At 40.7% G+C, this 22,410-nt stretch overlaps 1 protein-coding gene across 1 annotated transcript; it reads left to right on the plus strand.

Annotated features, from left to right (window-relative positions):
- The first annotated feature begins 482 nt into the window (after positions 1-482).
- cplx2a (complexin 2a) lies at positions 483-22,205 on the plus strand. The gene is made up of 4 exons (XM_022209262.2): positions 483-750; positions 2,170-2,254; positions 17,402-17,580; positions 20,554-22,205. Exons 2-4 carry the CDS (start codon positions 2,224-2,226, stop codon positions 20,743-20,745), a joined length of 402 nt encoding a protein of 133 aa, XP_022064954.1. The 5' UTR covers positions 483-750; positions 2,170-2,223; the 3' UTR covers positions 20,746-22,205.
- Positions 22,206-22,410: the final 205 nt, after the last annotated feature.

The following is a 22,410-nucleotide window of genomic DNA, read 5'->3' on the forward strand; positions in this document are numbered from 1 at the left end:
TCAGAACACTGATAATATATAAATTAAAAACATTAAATGTATGGTTGATTTTGTGATGAAAAAGACATGGCTTACAAAGATTCCATCACAGAAAATGAACAGGTGCATGCTGTCCTGCTCTCCCTGAAGGGTTTGAAGAATCATCAGACTGGTCCAACCAGAGCTGTTGATTTGGGTTTGCCAGTCTTTATTCACTAGTTTATGGTTTCTTTTTATGACTTTAGTGCAACAAAACTGATTCTATGGAAAATTTCTCTTTCAGGGAATAACAAAATCAAACATGTTGAAGTAGAATTTGTGAGGATATTAAGGCAATGCTTACCAAAATGCTGATTTGATTTTTTTCCCCCCTGCATGCACCTGTGTTTTCGCACCAAGTGTTGAAGATGAAGTTTGGAAACTGAACAGACCCTTGCCTCAGGCGGTCTAACATTCATGTGCATCCCCTCCCCTTCCTTCCCTTCTCTCCTCTCTCTGCATGCTCGCTCCCCTCGTCCTGCAGGAATAGGCTCTCTTCCTCCGCCGCTGCAGCTCTGACACAACCGGCATGTCTGCAAACTGAGAGAGAGAGAGAGCGAGAGAGAGGTGGAGAGAGAGAGACGCAGAGGAACGCACGATCCCTCCTTCAAGACGCACAACTTGTGTTTTGTTTCTTTTCGCTGAAGGAGAATAGAAGACGGGTGGGTTTTTTTTACCACTGCGACGAGGCTTTTGTGGGGGTTTTGTGTGCAGGACGAGGATCAAAACAAGGTAAACGATGTGCGAATAGGCAGCGATAAGGCATATGCAGCTTTGTACTGTACTGTACGGGACGGGATGCTGAGGATGCACTTGGTAAAAGATGCTGATGCGCGTTAAAAAAAAAAGAAAGAAAGAAAAGGAAACAAAACCGAATCCGTGTGCGTGAGCTCATGCAAGCGGTATTTCAGCGTGTAGGTGTAATAATGTAATACTCCGTACATACTGTACGCTACTGTAATTGTGGCGAAATGCTGCACCGCACCGCTGTGAGGGTTCATGTGAGGAGAAACCGGAGGTGCTGCCTCTGCTGCTGCTGCTGCTGCTGCGGATGAGGAGGAAGAAGAGGAATCCGCTGGTGCAGATTCGACTTTGTGCGAATGGAAATGAAGCAGCGATGTAATAATGAGTGCCGCAAGTTTCCTGGAAGGTTTTTTCTCTCTCTCCCCCTTGTAGAGCTGCACTGCATTGTCGACAGGGGGAGATGTTGTAAGATGCAGCAGAACTGCATGTGAGGCTGTGAGGTGGTTAAATGATGGCAAGAAGAAAAAAAAAACAACAGAAAGTGCAGTAAGGTCACAATAAAGCAGGCCTGTGAATCTAATGGAAATATTATTGGGATATTTGTATTCTAATGATCTTTTCAGAATTAACCGAAAAACATAAAAGTCTGTCCAACACTAAGTTCCAGCACTTTATTAGAGAAACAATGCTTTTTCCAGATAATAATCTAATGCTGATTAGTCCTGAGTCACTGTAAATGCCCAATATACGGCTCATGTTGTGACAGCATTAGCAGTAAAATGCCACAGCTTCGAGAATAAACTCCCAAATGACAATCAGATGCACTCAAAGCTTCTTTAAAAAAAAAAATCCCTGTCTTTTCCTGATGCTCCCTCAGGCCCGTGCACTGACCCACACCACTTGCTCATCTTTGACCCTTCTTTGTTCGCCTGTTTTTCTGATTCCGGGAGTCATTTCCATGGGGACACATCGCAGGCGAGACGGGCAGCATCAGCAGAAATCCACACAAGATGGAGTGTGGTTGTAAAATCCAGGGCGCAGGTGCCTCAGCCAACCTCAGGACACTGCGTGGTACTAATGTAAAGATATCTCAACCCAGTTTAGCTGTCATTTTTTTTGCCCTCATACAGTTAATCTCACTTCTGGGCTGTTTTTGTGAATATATAGGAGTCACAAAGTATAATTAAATCAATCAAATGTTTATGAAAATTGCTGCAAAGTGGTTTTGGTGCATCCTCGCCAACACAAAGACCTCCATCTGAATGCTGTCCACATCAAGCCTCATCATCATCTTCCTCCCCCATCCCATCAAAGTCCTGCCTCTTCCACCCTGTAGTGAAGCCGTGTGTCCCGACAGTAGTACTAATGCAGTCACAGCTTGTATATTCTGTCCCCCTCTGGCTGCAGGTCTTCCCCTGATATCGTGACCACTGAGGGAAGAGAACAGAGAACTGCTTCATCATGAATTTTGTAATGAAAGCTGCGCTGGGAGGTGAGTAGTCTGCCTGGCGTGAGGTTGATTTAACAGCACTGCAGTGTACAGGATTTAAAGGGGATGTTCGGCAGCAGTAGCGGCAGCACTGTACCAGCACTGACCGGGTAGTTTATTGGGAGACACTGGGGCTGCAATAATCCATCCTGCACCAAATCACTGACTTCAGCTGAACATTTTGTCGCTCTGTCCTCCTGCAGGGCATCTTTTAAAGATCTCTCAGGGAATATCTTGTGAAAAAATGACATTGTCTTGTGGCTAAAGTCCTTGATATTGTTCATACTTTACTGATCCACATTCCTGCTTTTTTTTTTAACTACAACATTGTGGCCAAATAAGGTTAGGACTGCTGCAGATGAAATAGGACAGTAGCAGGAGTAGGTCTAGTCCTAAAATAGTGTCAAAAAACCTTTCTATTTCCAGAATGTCACCTTCTCAGGACAGCAGCAGCCTTATTGTAGCTTGAGCTTAATGCGTGAGTTACCTTTTTCAAGCAAGAGAGATAGAGGAGGGCTGTTTTTGCCAAGAGCTATGACGAACATTTTTTTTTCCACAAGACTTTTGTCCTTTAAAGCCTTCAGGTATTATCCTTTAGAATATTATCTTAGCTATTATTTGCCCCCTAATTAGTCCTCATTATGGCTCTGTAATTCATCCTCTTTGTCAGCCGTAGCTTCAGGGCTAAAGGCATTAAAGTGGCACCGGCAGCTATAATGCTGCAGTTACACACATACGGGTCAGTGGTGCGTGATGCTGAGTTTTTCGCTGTTGTCCAGGTTACAGAGGTGTTGGACAGTTACAGTCGGGATGTGGAGTTGAAGCACGGTCCCGGCTCCTCATTGGGATGCAGAGGGTGCAAGCGCTGCCTTGTTCTGCATAGCCCGAGTCTGCGCTATGAATTCTTAAATCAGCTGCATTGCTTCGGATGCTGATTTTACTCCGCATAAGTTTGGCTGCACTCTGTCTGAAGACTTTGGGAATAAATTTGGCAGTGTGGGTGTTTGTTCTGCTTGTGCCGGAGAGATGCTTTATAGATATGGTAAAGAAGTGAGTGCGTGTATGTAAAGTGCATCCACAGACATGATAAATTATGAAAGGCCTGTGTTCGAAGATGGATTTTTGATAAGACAAGTGAGTGAGGATGCATGTGACTCTAGCAATCAATGCTGATGGCCCTCGGGGTGATCATTTTGCTCTCAGTGTCTGTGTGCGTTTTGTAAAGGAATCCTGTGGTTCTGGTCCATGTTCACTGACTGAAACACAGTGACCTCTTTCCACAGAAATGTCAGCAAAAATACTGACAGCGCACTTTAAGGCTCCCTGTTGGGGAAAGATAATCAGATAATGACACAAACCAGTTAGTCAGATAATTAATCAGCTAAGCCATTGACCTGAAGCCCAGAGCCCCTCAGTGAATAAGTCAACATTACTGAAATATTATTTAACCCATTATGCTGCGTTGTCAGTGGCCAAGAATGACATGCTTCCCTAATTTCCCTGTCCCGTTCCACAAATTCAGTTAGACTTCACTGTCAAATATGCTAAATAAAGTAAAAAAATAAAAAATAAAATAAAAAAGCATATGGTCTCCAGCTTCTAATTTGTTAGCTGCTTTTATTACCTCGTGAGTTGGTAATGTTGGTCAGTGAGTGGCCTGAAGCATTTGGATTGACTTGGACATGGACACTGAGTGCAGATGTTCATGGTCTCCAGAGGATGATTTCTGCTGTTGTTGAGTGTCTTGATCCTCAAAGTTGCCTCCAAAACTGCAATAATGTTGACTTTATTTGGGTTTCATGTAAAATATCTCAACTACAGGACAGATTGCCATAAACATTTGGTGCAGACTTCATGTTCCCGTCATGTTCTGCTTTTTTCTGATCCCCTGACGTTTCATTATTCTCCATCAACAGGTCAAGAGGTCATTGTGTTCAATACTGTAGTTTGTCACCAAGAATTTGCAAAACAAATTACTAATTATTCTCATCTGCCACAGCTTTAATTTTTGTTAAGTGCGAATTATATAATGTTAAAGTGTTTTTTAACACACTTTTTTGTCCTAAAATTGTTTGCAAAAATTCTCCATGCACAACATCAACAATGAGTGAAAAACTAAAGAATGCTGTCCTTTTGTAATTTCTGAGGACTTTAAACTGCAGATGTGGATGCAGACTCTGAGCCTTCTGCATTAAAACTAAGTGCTAACCCAATGCAAATAAACTGTTATATACAGAATATCTGGCATTATTGCTGTTTCAGGTGGATGCTCGTGACACAAAGCAGCAATGAACATGCACAAATGGAGGTGTGATATGATAATTTTTCAAACTCAGCTTTACATAACGTAAAAATCTGCTCTGAAGGACGTTTTTGAAGACATTTCCTTTTGAGTGACCTAAATCACCTTTGTGTGTAACCGAGAAGCCTGAATGTAGAGGAAAATGCTAATTTAGCACATTATCTCAATTGGTGTGAACAAGCCCCGGATAATGATGGGAACTTTATAAACATTTTGATGAATATAATATAAAAATGCTGCTGTCTGCCTATAGAGACATACGAGTGTCTGATATCCATGCTGATCCATCCTGGTTTTGGGCTGTTCCTACACCTTTAGTCTTCACATCCTCTGACAGCCCTAATGAAATAATTTATACAACCTTCTCCTCAGTGATTAGAAATATAATCCACCAAGCTCCATTTTTTCCATCCTCACTCTGAAACTATCAGAGGTCAGATCTTACAGCTTGTTATAACACTGCTCTTTCCCATCCTGTGATTATTTCTCTCCTGTTTGGATGTGGATTTGCTGTCCTGTCACGGAGTGTTCTGCTGAGTATGTTAGACGATGAGTGTGTGGATGAGAGTCTTCGTGAAAGAGAGGATGCTGCCAGTGCATTAAGTAATCCTCTAAGGCTTCTTTGGTTACAGATACTTGGAAGAAAACAGAGCAATGTTTAACTGTGATGATTCAGCAGGGCTAAAACCCGAAGCTTGGATAGTGCTGGGCTGTCTGGCAATTTGCTGCAATAGCCACCGTTGAAACTGCAGGTCATGTGATGCCCAGACAGAATCCCGTCACAGCCATTGCAAAACCATCACAAAAGCCCTTTGGTCCAAAAAAAGCCACATGGCTTTAGCGCTGTTTGTGTGTGCAGGCTGCAGAGTGCTTCTACTTTGCTGTTTGGAGACCATGAAAGAGCTTGTTTGGTGTTTTTACTTGGATGGTTTATGCCGTGCAATTAAGTTTCTTCCTTAGAAGTGACTTAATGAACTTCTCCTATCACATGTCAGAAATGATTCGAAAGCAATCTGAGGTGCAAAATTGTGTCGATGAAAGAACTGCTTATGCTTTCTGTCAACATATATAATATATGCACATATGTTACAGCCCAGCTGACTAGGGGGAAACGAAAGCAACGAAGAACAGTCAGATAGCTGCCGTTTAACCACACTTGATATTGTTTTTTTTTTAATTGAACGTATGTAAATATTACAGATCATAAAAAATGAGGAACTAAGGGTGGAGGACGCTCCTCAAGTAAAAGAAAATAATATAAGAAAAGGAGGACTGCTACCAGAAGTTAAAATACTTAGATGTTCTCTTTTAACAAAATGAAAGCCTCAAAATCCAAATTGGACCTACTACAGCTACTCTATCCAGAACAAAAGTGCAAACAAGTCTACAAGTCTAACATGTCTTGTTTTTACAAAGTTGAAATGGCTTTTATGCTAACAAGAGCCCTTGCTCTTGCCCTGTCTGGTTTTGAACCTAGTGTCTTAAATTCACAATTCTCTGTACTGAGAGACAAACAGGTGTACAGATGGATGTGGCTTGACTGGAGCATGCTGCAGTGATGGTTCAATTAGGCAAGCAGAGGGAGGAGGCAGGATAGGAAACAGGCTATCAATCAGCTGCAAAGACTGGCATATAAAAATTTACATACAGAGACCTGAAGAGGTTAATCCCACTGAAGGGGAAATGGAGTGCAACGGCCCAATGCCGTAACACACCACAGTTAACCCAAAAGGACATTTTTATCCCGTCACAACTGTAGGTACATCCTTGGGGCATGGACACTTGACCTCAGTGGGTGTCCCGTGGTGTAAGGTACCAGGATGTCATTAGCAGGTATTTTGGTGGTGATTCCTTGAATCTGGCTTGTTTTGGCTTAGCCCATGGATGCAGTCGGTTGGGATCAGGGGAGTTTGGAAGCTGGGGCTCTTTGTTGTATTCCTCGAGCTGTTTCAGGGCCAATTTGCATTGTGTGCTGGCATTGTGGAGTACTGTTGCCATGGCAAGGTGTGTTTGCTTTTCAACAGTGTTTAGCCGGGTGCTACGTGTCCACATCCACATGAATGCCAGGACAAAATTAGCCCCAGCAGAATATTGCATTGTAATGAGATGATCAAAGTTCTTCACTTAACCCGTCCATGGTTTTAATGTGGCTGACTGGTCTGTATGACGTCTTTTGTAATAAACCCTATAAATAAACCCATCCCACATAACAGAGATCCAGACTGAATACTGCTGAGAAAAGTACTTCCATTAAACCTAAACTAATATTGAACTTAACTTTTAGATGAAGCAGTTCTAACATATACATTACTTTGAGCTCCCTGTTCTACAGTTTATGAGTCCACAGGTTCCCGAAATGTTTCCCCAGGGAACAAAATTGATTAATTTGTGCTTCATTCGGCAGTTAGACATTATTATTAATCAACAGAGCTGCGTTGTTGTTTTTTGGGAGCCACGTAATCACCGCGCACACAGCTTTTAACACCCAACTTTAAATTCATGCCTAAATAAATGCTTCTGGCTCCTGAGTGCCTCGGTGCTGACTCGGCACTTTGCTACTCCGAACACGTTCGGTTGGTTTGACAGAATAGCGGGCCGTTAAGTGAGCCAGTCATTCAGTTCCGAGGCCTGGAGCTCAATCACACCCTGGAGGCCTCAGGCGGCAGCAGCCACATCGTGACAGTATCAGCAAAAATGTCAGCGGTGCAGCCAGGAAGTCAGTGGTTAACATTTACCCACCAAATGAAGACACATTTAACCTTAATGTTATGTCTGATTGGTTTTTGCATAATCACGCAATAAGCATCAATACATTAATGTTAAGTGGCAATTTTGAAACAAGTATAATCACAGAAATAATATGTCCCCAGAGAAATCTCCTCTTGTCTTTCCACTGAATTTTACATTTATGTAACAATATGTCCAGCTGGGAGGAGAACTGTTAGATGGATTTTTTTTTAAACAAATAGGAAGTTGGCACCTTTCTAATATCTGAAGGAAATGTACTTTAAATTAACCGGGAAAGGCTGACACGACAACTTCATCGGTAATTGGTGTGAGATGATGCCTGTTAATATCTTTTTACAACTGATAAATCAAAACAAATCAGCCAATTGGATGATGAGCTTTATTTTCCTGTGTTCCTGTGGTGCTTTTTCTTACACGACTTATTGTCAGGCGTGTAAATGAAAATGCAAATCAACATTTTATGACATTCATTACAGCTTAATGTGCTAAGCATACTTCAAATAGCTTATGACAGCAGTAAAAAGGAAACATTCAAATTGGAATTCTTCTGCGTATGCTAACAATAGTACATTTCAATTTTCACATTATATATATATATATGTGTGTGTGTGTGTGTGTGTGTGTGTGTGTGTGTGTGTGTGTGTGTGTGTGTTATATATAAATATATGTCATTTTGCACAATGATATAAGAAATATTTGCTTGCAACAACCATTTTTTGGTATTTTGTCATGACAGTGAAGCTGTGAAAGCAGCTTGTCAAGAAATTAGAGAATCAAAGAATGTCAACAAAGCCAATTAAAAAACCACAATCACCATTTCTACTAATACGAATTGTCTGTGTGGCCAAAGCTTGATATAGTGTAATCTGTGTCTGTGCTGTGGCGCTCCATTGCTGTCCAATAACTATTTAAAAACAGATCAATGAACCGCTTTATTCCAACGAATGTGGGTGCTGTACTTTATTTCCAGTCCCACATACAGCTGCTTGAAATACTAACTCATGCACAAAATGTGTATTAATCCAGAGCTAAAAATAGTCCCGAACAAAGACTGTTCGAGGAGGTTTGAGCCATTTGCAGAAAAACCACAGGACTCTGCTCCTCTTGTCATTGAGCTACTACAGCTCTCATGTGTTTTACCACACTTGTGCTCTCAAAAACCTTAACCTGCTAATCATTATTTATTGATCTTTTCATCTAATTCAACAAACTCTCGATCCTATGTCAGCATGCGGGGCTTAACAAAGTGGCCATCAGTACATCAGCTCCCAGTAATGGATGACATTTTCAGCGCTTAAGTGTGACAAAGCTGTGTTATTTGAGGTGAAATGAAAACAGGAGACACCTTGAGATGTTCCTCCTTCACCCCATCTCCACAGAGGACAGATAATCACGTTTAGCAGCACTCTAATGTGATTGGCTGAGGGAATCAGGTCTTCATCTCTTGATTGGTGCAGAGGCCTAATGCTCACACACACAGACACACAGACACAGACACACACACAGACACACACACAGACACACACACGTTTGTACTTCTATCTTAGTGAGGACATCCATAGGCGTAATGCATTTCCTAGAGCCTTACCCTAACCTTAACTATCACAACTGATTGCCTAAACTTAATCCTTACCCTAACCCTAACCAAACCTCAATTCATACCTGTTCTCTAAAAACAAGTCTTCACCCTCAAACATGGCTGTTTCAAAGTGAGGACCGGCCAAAATGTCCTCACTTTGTAAAAATGTTCTCACTTTGATAGTTAAATGCAGAAAATGGTACTCACCATGTAGCAAGTACAAGAACACACACACACACACACACACACACACACACACACACACACACACACACACACACACACACACACACACACACACACACACACACACACACACACACACACACACACACACACACACACACACACACACAATTCCACAGTCTTCTTGCGAGTTACTCCAGCAAATCAAATTAAATTGTAAAAACTGACCTTGAGCGTCTGCTAGAGTGCAAAATGTGTGTGTGTGGCAGGACGTCCGGATTCAGCAAATAACGCATTCAGCCATCAAAGTCAGTGACAGAGAGACTGAGGGAGAAAAGGAAATTCAGAGAAAAGAGAGGCAATTTGTGCTGCAACTATGCACTGATGACCTTCTTTTATACATTAAAGACGTTCTGCAATTAAAGGAGCCTCCAGAACCACCAGAACCACTTCCTCCACCAGCACATTTTCAGTGAATCACTTCATTTCCTTGATGCAAGAAAACAACATGCAGATCTTTGATTATGCAACTCTAAGTAGCCTTTATTGAGACAAAGTAGACATACGTGTGCAAGTGAGAATATAAACAGGATAAGCTAGAATTGTGTTGTGTGGATTGTTCCGAGCTACTTTGTTTGTCTCCCCATTTACACTTTTAGCGGTCTGTACGAACACAATTGTTTATCAATTCACACACACAACAGTGACCTAGGTCTTGAGAGATATTTGCAGTATTTGACAGAAGTATTGGATTAAAATTACCTACTGCACCTTTAGCTGGAAGCTGTGTTGCGCTTGGAAACTCCATGCAGAAAGATCCCAGGCCCACCCTGAATGAGAATCAGCAATGGAGAAGTATAATGTTTAACGTGAGACAACAACACGCCTGGATTAAACCACACGGTGGAGACATGTCTGTACATAATGAGCCTTTATGATAATTGAGTATAATGTTCGGCTATAGGAAGAAAACTAAGACACAGTGTGGCAAAATCACTTCAGATCGGCCTTTGGTGTTTGACAGATGGACCAATTAACAGAAACCCTGAAACCCATTACTGGTAGTGTAATAAAAGCCTGCATTAAATGACTAAATGACTACAATAATCACTTTTCTAGAATTCCACACTTGCAACACCAGTCTGGAGGTATTTCTCAGTAATTTCTACACATGATCTGAAAATTACAAATATATATAATAAATAACACATGCACACCTTCAAACCTGACATTTAGACAGGAATGCTGTACATCTCATTGGAGCAATGACATGAGCTGATGGCTGCTGGACAGACATCTGTCTTATTCGCTCGATAATGCATATTAAACTGGTGGCAAAACCACAGACACAGCAGTTCTTCCCGACAGAAGCTGTCTCCTCTCAGCACACTGTGAGACACAGTGTAGCTTAATGTGGAGGTGTCAGCAAGTCCTGGGCTACAATAAGAAACAATAGGAGGATTTGTCTGACGGCGGTGACACAGAGACGGAACAAATTGCTGCCAACAAACAAGAAAAAAAAAAAAATCAGGAAACCATCTGTGCGGCAGGATCTGTCAAAAAATTGAAGACCCTCACAGATCCTGGATGCCACTCTGATGATGAGATTTCCTCGTGACGTCTTGTCAGAAACTTTCCTTTGCAGCAGCTGTGGTCGATATCAAACTTTTATGAGGGAACTTCGAGTGTTAAAGAGGTGCAAAATTGCTTCCCCCCTTCCTGGTTGGTCAGTTTTCTTGTACAGTAGGTGTTCTGCATGTTAGAAGTAAAATAATGTTGCTCAAATTCTGTAGAAGCAAAATGTATGCTGTTCACTCTCAGTACATTTAAATCCAAAACTGAGAGAATGGCTCTCCAAAGAAATTCCCCTTAAAAAAATGACAACACTAAATTAGCAAGGAAGAGTCATTGTTACAAAAAGAGAAAAGCAGTACTTCATTTTTCCAGATAGAAGTTATTATTAGTAACTGGGTATTACCGTATTACTCATGCTAAAAGCTTAGTGAAAGCAGAAATATTAATCAGCATCATATGGAGAAAAGATTCAGGATTTGTGCCACTGATGCTGTTTTTCTGTATTGAAACTGCTGTGAAACCTTCGGAATAAATCGGATTTGAAAAAAAACCCACACCAACAGAGACCTTTCAACGATAAAAGTACATGCACACAAGCAGTATATTTGAAACTGTAGGTGAAGAGGCCACCGTTGTACTACTGAACTTAACGTCCCAACAAGAAAACAAATCAGCCTCACTGTAAGTCCTGTCTGATACACTGTGCAAAGCCTCTCCACCTGAGGGGAATTTAAGTTGACTCAAAGCATAACTGCCACCAATTAGTGAGGAGAAAAATAACAGTGAACACACTTTGTTCTCCTGTACTGCCAATTTAAAATAAATAAGCTGTGTTGAGGCCGGGTTTCCTGTCCTGAAGGCCAAACCTAGATCTCTGCAGCATGCTCGTGTGCTTTCCCACCACACTTCGGACTTAGCGAAGGATTTGCTTGAGAACTTTGATTGGAAAGAAAGAGAGACGAGCGCTGTTTATCTGATGTGAAAAGTTCAAGCTCTGGGAGAGTTAGCTAAGGTTAGTCTTCTCTCCCACTTTCCCTCCAGACTTTAGATTTAACAAAGACTTAGCCAAGAACTTTCACGAAGGAAAGGATTAGAGAAATGACACCTTTTTTTGTCTAGCAGTGAGGCAGTGTCCATGTATCGAGGAAGAAATATCCTAAATTAAAGCCACAGAAAAATGTCTTGAAATGTTGAAATTGGCTGCTGAGGGAGTGATTTTATTCCAGAGGTGATTGCGCGGGATATTCGGCGGTGCAGCAGCTAAACAGCAGTGCATGTGTCTCACTCATTTACTGTGATGTGGATCGTACAGAAGCAACAAAAGGAGACTGAACTCCAGCCGATCATTTTTCGATTACAAGCTTTTAGAAGACATTCTGCGTCATTTAACGACAACTACGACAACTGTACACAACGTGCAGGGCTAAAGTGTGAAGACATTCCAATCAAAAATGTTTAAAAAAAAAGCACACCGCTCATGTGATGACTGCAGGCTTAATAGAATTACTCTGGTTTAAAAGGACATTGCCGTATCTCTAGCAAATGGCTCACAAAGCAACAGCCGGGATAATAGCTCAATATAACTCTGAGCTTTGTCTCCCAGGATCCCCTTTACATCTGAACAGAGACGATCTCAATGTGCTAATAAGATTTTGTGAAGCCAGAGCAAATTTGTTTTGGTTTGGGTTATTGTTGTTAAAATAGGTGCTGAGGGGCTCTTTTTTTTAGGCCACGAATCATTTGACAGCGAGGCTTAGCTTGTTGTGAGTCATTGCTCCACTTACAGGGATTCAGTAGCAGCGTTTACATGGATTCTGTTGGACGTATTCAGGTTCTGGATTCATAAGCTGATCCTGCTTGCATTGTGTCAGATAAGCTCTTACCTTGGCTCTGAGAAGCCTGGATGCATCTGATTGTGACATGACTGAGAATATTGATGCATGTAAATTTAATGAGGATGTGTTTGCTCGTTGTTTGACCAGTCAGAGATGAAGGGCGTATCAGCGGGCAAAATACCAGTTCTCAGTTGCTAACACTGATTTTTAATTTGCCCAATTTTGATTTCTGTTGACAGGAAATAAACTTTGCTGCAGCCTGTTTCTTTGTAATGTAATTAAGATAAAACCGTATCTATAGGGTAGGTATGCATGGATACAGGCTGACGAGTGATTCAATTTGCATATAAGATGTCAAGAGGAACGCTTAACTGGGATGTAAGCTGCTATCAGTATGTAAATGTTACCACTGATGCAAAGTCAGAGATATTTTGCATTCATAATATGTGTCCACATTCCTATAGATGAACATACATGTAAGCCAACAAGTGACAATGTAGAGTGACGTGCACGTGCATTGAAACATGCAGTCGGCTGTGCAAGAAGTCATGCATGCAGCCCCAAAATGGATCTAAGCAATTATTTATGTGTACATGTACACATATAGAGATATTACCGGTAGGCTTATATCGACTTTAGCTGTATTTCTTCCTCTCTCTTGCATACATACACACTTGTAGGGGGCAAAGATGGCGCACCAAGGTTTGGTGGATATTGCTTTGTCAGCTTCTCTGCACTCCTCATCGAATGCTGATGCAGCAGTACTACAGTTTACCTTTCTTTCGTTGTTCCTCAGTTTTTTTTTTCTCATCGGCCTTTGTCCTTTTCAATTAAATCCAAGAGTCTCATTAGTGTGATTGATCTGTTTGTTCATCTTGTTTTAAACGCAGGCGGAGCTGGGTGGGGCCTCACTGCAGCAATGTGTGAACTGCAGATTCCAGAGAGCACCTATTTTAAGTTTTTGTAGGCACCGTTGTTTTGCTTTTCTGTCAGAGAGCAGAGTTTCCTGAAGCAAAAACATGTGTACGGGCTGTCAGATTGCCCTCTGGCCATGCAACATTACACATCAGCTAAATCTGAATAGCTCACAACAATTCACTGGATTTTGGTTGATTTTTTTGTGAATGTTCTTTCTGATATATATGTAATCACTTCAGATATTTTTAGGATTTTTTTTGGAAATATTTTACTCATTTTTAAAAAATATTTACTCGAATTTTCTTGCCAAATTTGGAGAATTGTTTTTAAAATAAAACTTTTAAGGGAAACTTTTAAGTAATTATTGGAATTTTCTTCCTGAAGGTTTTGTAAATTTTCTGAAATTTGGGGAATTTTTGGCTTTTTTTCAGACAAGGAAACAATAGTTTTTGGTGACCGTAAACGAAAGCAACATGAGGGTTTAGGAGAACAAAAATTTTACATTTCCTGCATTTTTGCATGTAGTTTGTTTTCACCACAGTGAGGGACTAAGTAAACTAGATACAAAGAAATACATGAATGGACCTGCTTTTTTATTGCAGCAAGCCACTCTGAAGCAGAAACAACATGATACTGCCACCTCTGTGCCTGCTATAATGTTTTTTTCTTTGTTTGAATTACACCAGATGTAGCAGAACCCCTGTCAACATCAAATAATTCAGCTTTCTACTCATCAGACCATCGAAAAATCTCCATAAATGTTTGTAGGTCATCAAGGTGTGTTGTGGTAAAATTCGGATGACCTTCTGGCTTAACAGTAGCTTTTGCCTCAACACTCTCCGTGTCTCTCAGATGATGGAATCATAAACACAGATGTTTATTGAGGTGAGCCCTGTGGTTCTGTTGCCTTGGTTTTTGTTTGTTTGCCTTTTCTTAGGTCATCTGTGACTTTTCTGGAAGAGTTGTTATGGCGCTGTTGGAGGAATTTTGTAAGATCAACCATTTCTGGGAAGGTTCAAGGTATTCTTCATTTGTGCACAGCATCTCCCAGTGTGCATCTGCAGAGTGGCTTAAAAATAGCTTTCCAACTCTTGCAAGGCTGATGTAATTCAATCTCTTTCTTCCTCATCTCTTCTGGCATGTCTTTTGATTTTGCCATAATGGGCTGCTGGTGAGACCTTTTAGTCAACCTCATGTTTCAGAAATGGTCTGTTCATGTGGTGATTAGATTGAGCAGGGCTGTTAGTAATAAAGCCTGGGTGTGTCTGGTGCTGCTGCAAACCAATTATCAATACCATTCGGTCGTTTTTAAGTGATTTTGTTACCGAGGGGGTGAATATTTGTTTCGACCATTTTTTCTCTTGATCTTTTGTGGTTGCTCAGGTTGCCTTTGCACTGTGCTACATTTTCTTTGAAGATCTGACATAGCTTCGAGTGAGATACACACAAAAACAGAAGAAATCACTAGTATAAATAATGAAAAACTGTTTTGCTTCCTGTTCTGTGTGTTTTCTTTTCCTCCTTCATTGCCCCTGCACTCACCCAGTTCATCACGTCTCTGCTCCTGTCTTGTCTTTTGTCTCTCGCCACATTTTGCTACCGTTTGTGTTTATTATGCTGATGACTGGAAATACTAACAGCACCGGGGGCAGCTGCAGACTGAAGCATTGCTCAGTGTTCTTCTCTCTTGGTTGCTTGTTTTTCTCCACTCAGAAGCCTCCTGCCTGCCTCTCATCCTCCCCATCAATTTCCTCGTCATCCTATCCTCGCTCTGCCTTTCATTTCCTTCTAACTGCTTCTCCCCCTGCTTTTCCCCTCTATTTTTTCCCTCCCTCTTCATCTTTTCAGCCGTCCCAATCTCTCCCCGTCTCTCTAAGTCCCACAGAAACTGCTGGCTAATCCTACTATCTGGAACAGCTCAGCTAATTGGACTCAAAATTTTTTGACATACTCTCTCCCTCTCCTCATGCTATTCTTGTTTTCCTTAATATGTAATGTCCTGTCACAGTATTCACGAATATACTGACTCAACATATCCCGTTTCTCATTTTCCTTTTTGTTTTTCCTCCTCCTCACTGCTTAGCACCACTAGTCTTTGCCAAAAGCCTTTAGACCACAAGCTTTTGTCTTTATCTTTTTTTGAAAAAAGTGATGATGCTTGGTGAGAGGTTTCACAGTTGCCTCTAATTCCTGTTTGAAAGACTCAGCATTTTTGTGCCTTGGTGTCAGAACGCATTATTTTATAGGATGTATAACTTCTACGGGTGCAGTAAACAGGCTTGTGTAAGACATTTCCCAGGGCTCCTGCCTTGTAGTGTAATAGACAAATCTCATATTTGTACTCTCTCACATCTCTCGCTGTTTCTTTTGTTGTTGCTCCATACTGGTGGTGCAGCATCTCTCCACCAGTCAGTCTCTCTTTTCTGTCAGTGTGTAAAGTTGTAGAAACAGCATTGATTCGTAATCCATACTTCTGATATCAAAACTATTTGGTCCCTAAATCAAACAAGACAGCAAGGTCAGATCATCAAGTTTTAATAACTTTAAAGGAAGTTTGCATCTTCTATGCATCGGCCATTTTTTTTTTAAGAGGGAATATGGTTCTTTTAGTCTAATCACTACTACTGTCGTTGAGCAAGAGTGCTTTAAATGCAGTTTGAATTTTTAGGTTAAGATCCTACATTGTTATCTATGATATGAATTTACCGGAGTAATTTAAATATTATGATTAAAATCCTCGGAAATTATGGAAAATACAAATTTACCTGCTTAGTTTTAACAGCTAGGTTAAGATCTTACAATATCACTATGCAAATTTAACTGACTGAATTAAACAGGAAGGCCTGACAATATTATTCATTATGGAAATGTATCCGACTAAATTAAGAATTAAGGTTAATACACTAAAAAATGTGAAGATATATGACTGAGGAAAGAGAGAAGAGCAAGGAAAATGTTTTTTGTTGAGGTAACGACTATATATTTTAAAGTGGGCAGAGGAAATTAAACTTTTATTTCGTATAGTGGTAATGCTTTATCTAAGTTAATGTTCTGCTTAATTGTTTGAGTGCAATTAAAACCCCCTTTATGGTGTAATTGCTTATTTTTAGTGGGCATTGTCTGTTCACTGTATGGTGTCTATATTAGCAGTGTTTTTGCTTATTAAAGCAGAAAGATAGAGGAACTCTACAGATAATACACTGAAGTATGTGTTTATAACATGGGTTAGAGTAAAACAAACAAGAAAATGCCCTCAATAAGTAGGTGTGTCCAAACGTTTGAATGGTGATGCAAAAATGTGGAGTGAAGACATCAAGTGTTTCAAAAAATTTAACTTCGACACAGGAAGCCGCAGCTTTATAGCCATGACTAAAAGAAGCAGCTGGATGTATTCGTGTATAAAACCAGACCAGCAGTTATTTGACGTGTGCAGAGACTTCAGTTAAACAAGGCGGAACACAGTGCATGTTAAATGTGAAATTTCCAGAAAGTTAAATAATAAAAAAAATGCTAAAAAAAAAAAATTTACAGTGCATTGCATTAGTTTTACTTGCAGATTATGTGAATACACCAGTGCAAAATCAGTAGTAGATGAACAAATTACTGAACTGATTTTGTGAAGTATGTATAAAATAACGAGTGTTTCGTAAGGTTTCTGATGAAAAACGCTGCCGTGTGAAACAATGAAATATATGTTGACTTTGGAATGAAAAATGACAAAATCATTGCACTTATATTAACCAGTACTGGATGTTGCCACAAACCCACTGTTCTCAGCAATGTTTCTCCTGTATTTCTTCTAAAATTCCTTTTTTTCTAAATTCATCTTTTCCTATTTCAGCCCCCGAAATTCAATTTACCTGCTTGTCATGTGTCTGACTCGGCTTGTTTCCTTCACTGCGTCTCACAGACTAATTCGATGGTTTGACATCTCAATCCGAGAGACCTGGCGGAGCTGTCATTGTGTCTCATATCTTTCTTTTTCTGTCGCTCTCTCCCTCTCTTAGGAGGCCCTCCTGATGTGGGCAAAATGCTGGGTGGGGAGGAAAAGGAGGAGGATCCTGATGCAGCGAAGAAAGAGGAGGAGCGACAGGAGGCTCTGAGGCAGCAGGAGGAGGAGAGGAAGGCCAAATATGCCAAGATGGAGGCTGAGAGGGAAAGCATGAGGCAAGGCATCAGGGATAAGGTATGATGGCAATGATGGACAACACTCTCTCTATCCTTCTGACAAAGTGAAATATGCTGGTTTTAACCCAACAATAAGAGCTGCAGTGAGCCAGTCTCTCACTCATTGTGCGTGAAACAGCAACCAAAACAAAGTATAGACGTATTTTTAAGACCAGCTTGACACCTAATAAATGCTACTAAAGAAAAACGAACAGAAAGGAAAACGTCAAGCAAAATATTCTCCGACCACACATTCATCTTCCCGTACCTTCTAAAGGCTTCATATCTGTATGACAGGAAAGCTGTTTTAACAAAAGACCTGTGTTTGAAATAGACTGCTGTGACACTATTTTGTTTGCTTTTGTGCTATTTTTAACTTTTTCTCACTGTATAAAATAGAACTGTGGCTGATCAGGAAGGAGCTGAGAGAACTTAGAGAAGTGGAAAGGTGATGAAAAGAATGAGTCAGAATGAATTAAAATCAATCCTTCTTTTGTTTTTGTTTTTTGAAAGAAACGGGTGGTTCAGGAAGAGAGCTGATTTAGAAATAAAACAAATAAAGATTATGCTGCAGATATTCATGTTTTATGAAGCCATCACCCAGGTTTATCCTAATTCTGCAGGTTCTTCCAAAACCAACTTCTGCATTCTAAATCAGCATTACCATTGTTTGTATTTTGTGTGGTTTAAGCTCACCTGCAGTTAATGTCAGGTCACTGTCAGACAGCGCTCCCATCTCTATATCGGGCCGTAGAGCTGCAGCTTCTGCAGTGTTACCACTTCACTGCAGAGGCAGTGCCAGTGAGGCAGTCTGTGGGTGGGGCAGGTCTGATGGGAATACTGTGAATCAGCGGGACGAACAGCAACATTCCTCCTCCTGGCTCCTCACCTGCTCTATACTTCTTAAATCTTCCCTGAGGAGGACAAAGAACAACTCCCAGAGTGCTTGTTACCAAAGGGTTTCTGTCAGGTTCCGCTACAGCTTCATACCGCTGAGCTACATAATGTGAAAAATGAAGTCAGTAACTAGGCATGTCATACTACAGCAAAGATGGCAGAGCAAATAGTGCAAAGCTGTTTAATCTGGTTGTTGGGAAATGACATTTGACGTGTCAACCAAAAATACCATCTTATAAATGTAAGAGTAAAATGTTATAAAATAACAAAGCATGAGAATTTCTAGCAAAGACTGTATAGAAAAGATTCACATAGTGACTTTGTTGCCACCTGTTGGTTTGTGGCCTTTGACCATTGCAAACTTGTACTTTTGACATAGCAAATTAGCGGTGGATCTGATGGAGAACTCAAAGACACACTGATACAGTATCAACCCGTTAGTCCTACAGTAGCTCCACCCTGAAACATATCCTGCTTTGTTGTCCTTTTTCCTCAAAATGGGACCACAATTATCAAAATGAATATCATGTTGAATTAAAATATCTTGAAAGTAGTGACTGAGACAGCAAATTTGCTAGAAAAACATTTACCGAGTCAACAGATCAAGTTAGAAGTATTTTCTCGTACACTTCAGTACAGTCAAAATAGCTTCACAGCAAGAGGAGGCACCCCCTGTGTGCCACTAGAGAGAGTACAGAGAAGGTTCTTATGCATCAGTTTTTCTTTTTACATCTGGAGACTACATGAATCTTTCATGTAGTCAATGGTTGAATGCTCTAGACTTACAATCTCGGCTGCTTTAGTTCTTGTTAGCTCCCCACAACCATGAAAGTGATGCAATAATTAATCATCAAGTTGCTTTACAAAAGCAATCAAATGAAATATGTTCAGGCAGCTTGCGAGTCTCAAAAGGACACATTTACTGCTCTACAGCCAGAGAGGTGATGAGCCATTTCCATCCCTTCCTAGCATGCCTAGGTGCTCACCTTTGCCATGGTGGGCCCACTGGGCAGTGACCATACTTTGCTTTTTTGGGCCAACCTAGTGGGTCAAAGCTTGGCTACCAGATGCTCAATTGCAAGTTCCCTTTCTGGTCCTGGACTCCAGAAAGGGCCACAGTCTCCCTGTTCTCGTGGAGTTCTCGAGTTCTCATATTGCTTCCCAATTTGTTGCGGTCTTTGAATCACTGTTAGTCTGAAGGAGTTCAAGTATGTTGGCACCTTGTATATGAGTGACTGAACAGATGGACTGGTGCAATGTCAGCAGTAAGGCTGTTGTTATACTGGACTGTCATGGTGATAGTCCATTGTCCATTTACCGCATGATGTCTGGATCACGAGCTCGTCTGTATTAAAGTACCTTTAACTTGATCTACCTGTGTCATCTCTTCATTGAGGAGCATCCACAATAAAATCATCATCATTTCACATGGTAAAGAAGAAGCTGAGCCGGAAGGCAAAGTTCTTGATTTGCTACTCAGTCTACATTGTAACCTTCACCTATGGTCTGGATAGTTGCAGAAAAGAAGAGGTTGTGGATACAAGCAGCTGAAATCAGTTTACTATATAAAGGTCGCTGACCCAACCTTAGAGATAGAGTGAGAAGCATGGACATCCAGAGAAAGCTTGGAGTAGATATGATCCTCCTTCACGTTAGATCAAGGATGCTTTCTGGTTGGGTACCTTTGAAGGTTTTCCAGGCACATCCAATGGGGAGGAGACCCTAGGGTACACCCAGAATTTGCTGGAGGAATGAAATATCTCATCTGGCCTGGGAATGCCTTGGGATCAAACAAGAGGGACTGCAAAGTGTTTCTGGGGAGAGGGATGGCTGGAATGATCTGAAGAGACTCTGGATAAATGGAAGGAAATGCATAGATGAATGGGATGCTTGACAGTAATTCCTTTTCCTATGACTATATATGGGGAAAAAGGCTTTATTGGTGAGTGTTGTGATAATCCAAAGAACTGTGGTACTCTGTATGAACCCAAAACAAAACTAAATGGTTTCCAGTGGGAAGAAACTTTAAATTTTGTGCTTTTGATTGATTGCATTTGTCACACTTTAAAGTTCTGTTTCTGTGTTTGACCACCAGTACGGCTTGAAGAAGCGTGAGGTGGCCGAGGCCGAGGCAGCAGCCGCTGCAGAGGAGGCTGCAGAGGGCAGCTTGACTCGACCCAAGAAGGCCGTGCCGGCTGGCTGCGGCGACGAGGAGGAAGAGGAAAGCATCATGGACACGGTGATGAAATACCTGCCAGGTCCGCTGCAAGACATGCTGAAGAAGTAGGTTAGCTAGCTGACTAAAGCTAACATTATTGGGCTTAGTTCATAGGCTACAGTTTCATGGTTGGCTTTATTCAGGTTTCTTTCCTTTCACATGCAAGTACGTAACATGAAGTTAAAATCGGGTGTGGTGTTTGGACAAATCAAAGCTTCACGGTGGGGAAATGAATCAAAACCAACACTGTGAACTGCAGCCATTAGACTAAGCTAGGCCGAGCCAACGGCCAGGGGAATGTTAGCCTGACTGATGTTACACTTATGAAGCTAACAGCAAGCAGAGGGCCTAAAGACATGTTAGATGGTTTATCCTTCTAGTCTGAGAAGTTTTAAACTCCTTTTTCTCTCCTCTGCGATAGCTGCAGAACTCTCTTGCAGTACAGAAAAATAATCTCTTTGTCCACCACATTCACTCTATTTGTACATAAATAAATGAATACATAACAAGCCTCAAGGTGGGCGAACAATCATAAATATTATATAGAAATATTATTCTGTGTCTGTCTTGGAAAAAAAGAAGTGATAACTTGATAAGCCATATTTTAAAAAGAAAATTTAAAGACTACTGTTGTGTGCTCCTAAGCTTCTGTTTAGCGTTTGACTATGTCTGAAATTTATGTAAACCGTTTTGCACACAATGTGACACATTCTCTGTAAAACCTATTGTGTAACTCCCCTACACGACCCCACAATGGCCAACATCAAGGTGTTATACATTCATGTAGTATAATGTTTGAAAAAAAAATAAGTTTCTACTCCCCCGTTCAGAGCGTCTCCTTCTTAAGTCTTGCATGCCATTTGTCTGGTCGAGTTTGTTGTGTGACTATGTGCCCCCAACCCCCGATCCACTTTTCTCCTCTTCTTTATCATGCAAAAAATATTAAGGCAATAACTCCTAAGTTTGACTGTGTTTTCACTACCATGTCGATATAACCGTTAATAATAATAGTAATAAAAAAAAGATCTGTATGCATTCAGGAAATTTAATTTACAGGTTTGCAGGGTTTTGTTTTTTTGTTGTTTCATTGTTTTGACGAAGAATGACTGCGTAGCTGTTCAAACAGCGAAAACCTTAAGCTTTCAGCCATAAAACCAGAACTTACAATATATATACTTTTACTATCAGGATCTACGAGACAGAAAGGAATGCTGAATGATGCAGTATGAATAGCCAGTATGTGTTTGAATAAGCAGTGATAACTGTAGAGTGGACAACAGGTCTGGATTTGACATTATGTGATGAAAGAGTCCATCTTTCCACAATACACACATCCTAACACACACACAAATACAGTGAAGAAAATACTGCAGTTTGATGACAGATTTACTTACACAGAAAAGCCACAGATGTTGATGTGAAGAAGATATGAAGTGATGCTCGATTCGGTTCCATTGTTGGTGTAGATGTAAGACTGAGCCACTGACGGGTGATGCCGAATGCCATGAGCAATAAAGGATTATCATGTATGTTTCTGCCTGAGATTCAATAAAAACTTAAAACCTTGTTCACAGACATTAAAAAATGTGTTGTCTTCTTATTTTTCTGCACAGTATCATAACAAAAAATAACTGGGGTAATACAGCCCACAAGCTTTACACTTTAATGTGGCTGTTTTATTTTGAACTTTAATGCATACTATCAAGGGAGAATTCTGATTTTCTGGTAAAAGAA

Source organism: Acanthochromis polyacanthus, chromosome 3, assembly GCF_021347895.1.
Source record: "Acanthochromis polyacanthus isolate Apoly-LR-REF ecotype Palm Island chromosome 3, KAUST_Apoly_ChrSc, whole genome shotgun sequence".
NCBI lineage: Eukaryota > Metazoa > Chordata > Actinopteri > Pomacentridae > Acanthochromis > Acanthochromis polyacanthus.

What these genes read in the sequence shown, in the direction of transcription:
- cplx2a (XM_022209262.2), top strand. Translation starts at nt 2,224, where the DNA reads ATGAATTTTGTAATGAAAGCTGCGCTGGGAG. An exon ending in AATGAAAGCTGCGCTGGGAG is followed by an intron (nt 2,255 to 17,401) that starts GTGAGTAGTCTG and finishes TCCCTCTCTTAG; the next exon opens with GAGGCCCTCCTGATGTGGGC. An exon ending in GGCAAGGCATCAGGGATAAG is followed by an intron (nt 17,581 to 20,553) that starts GTATGATGGCAA and finishes TTTGACCACCAG; the next exon opens with TACGGCTTGAAGAAGCGTGA.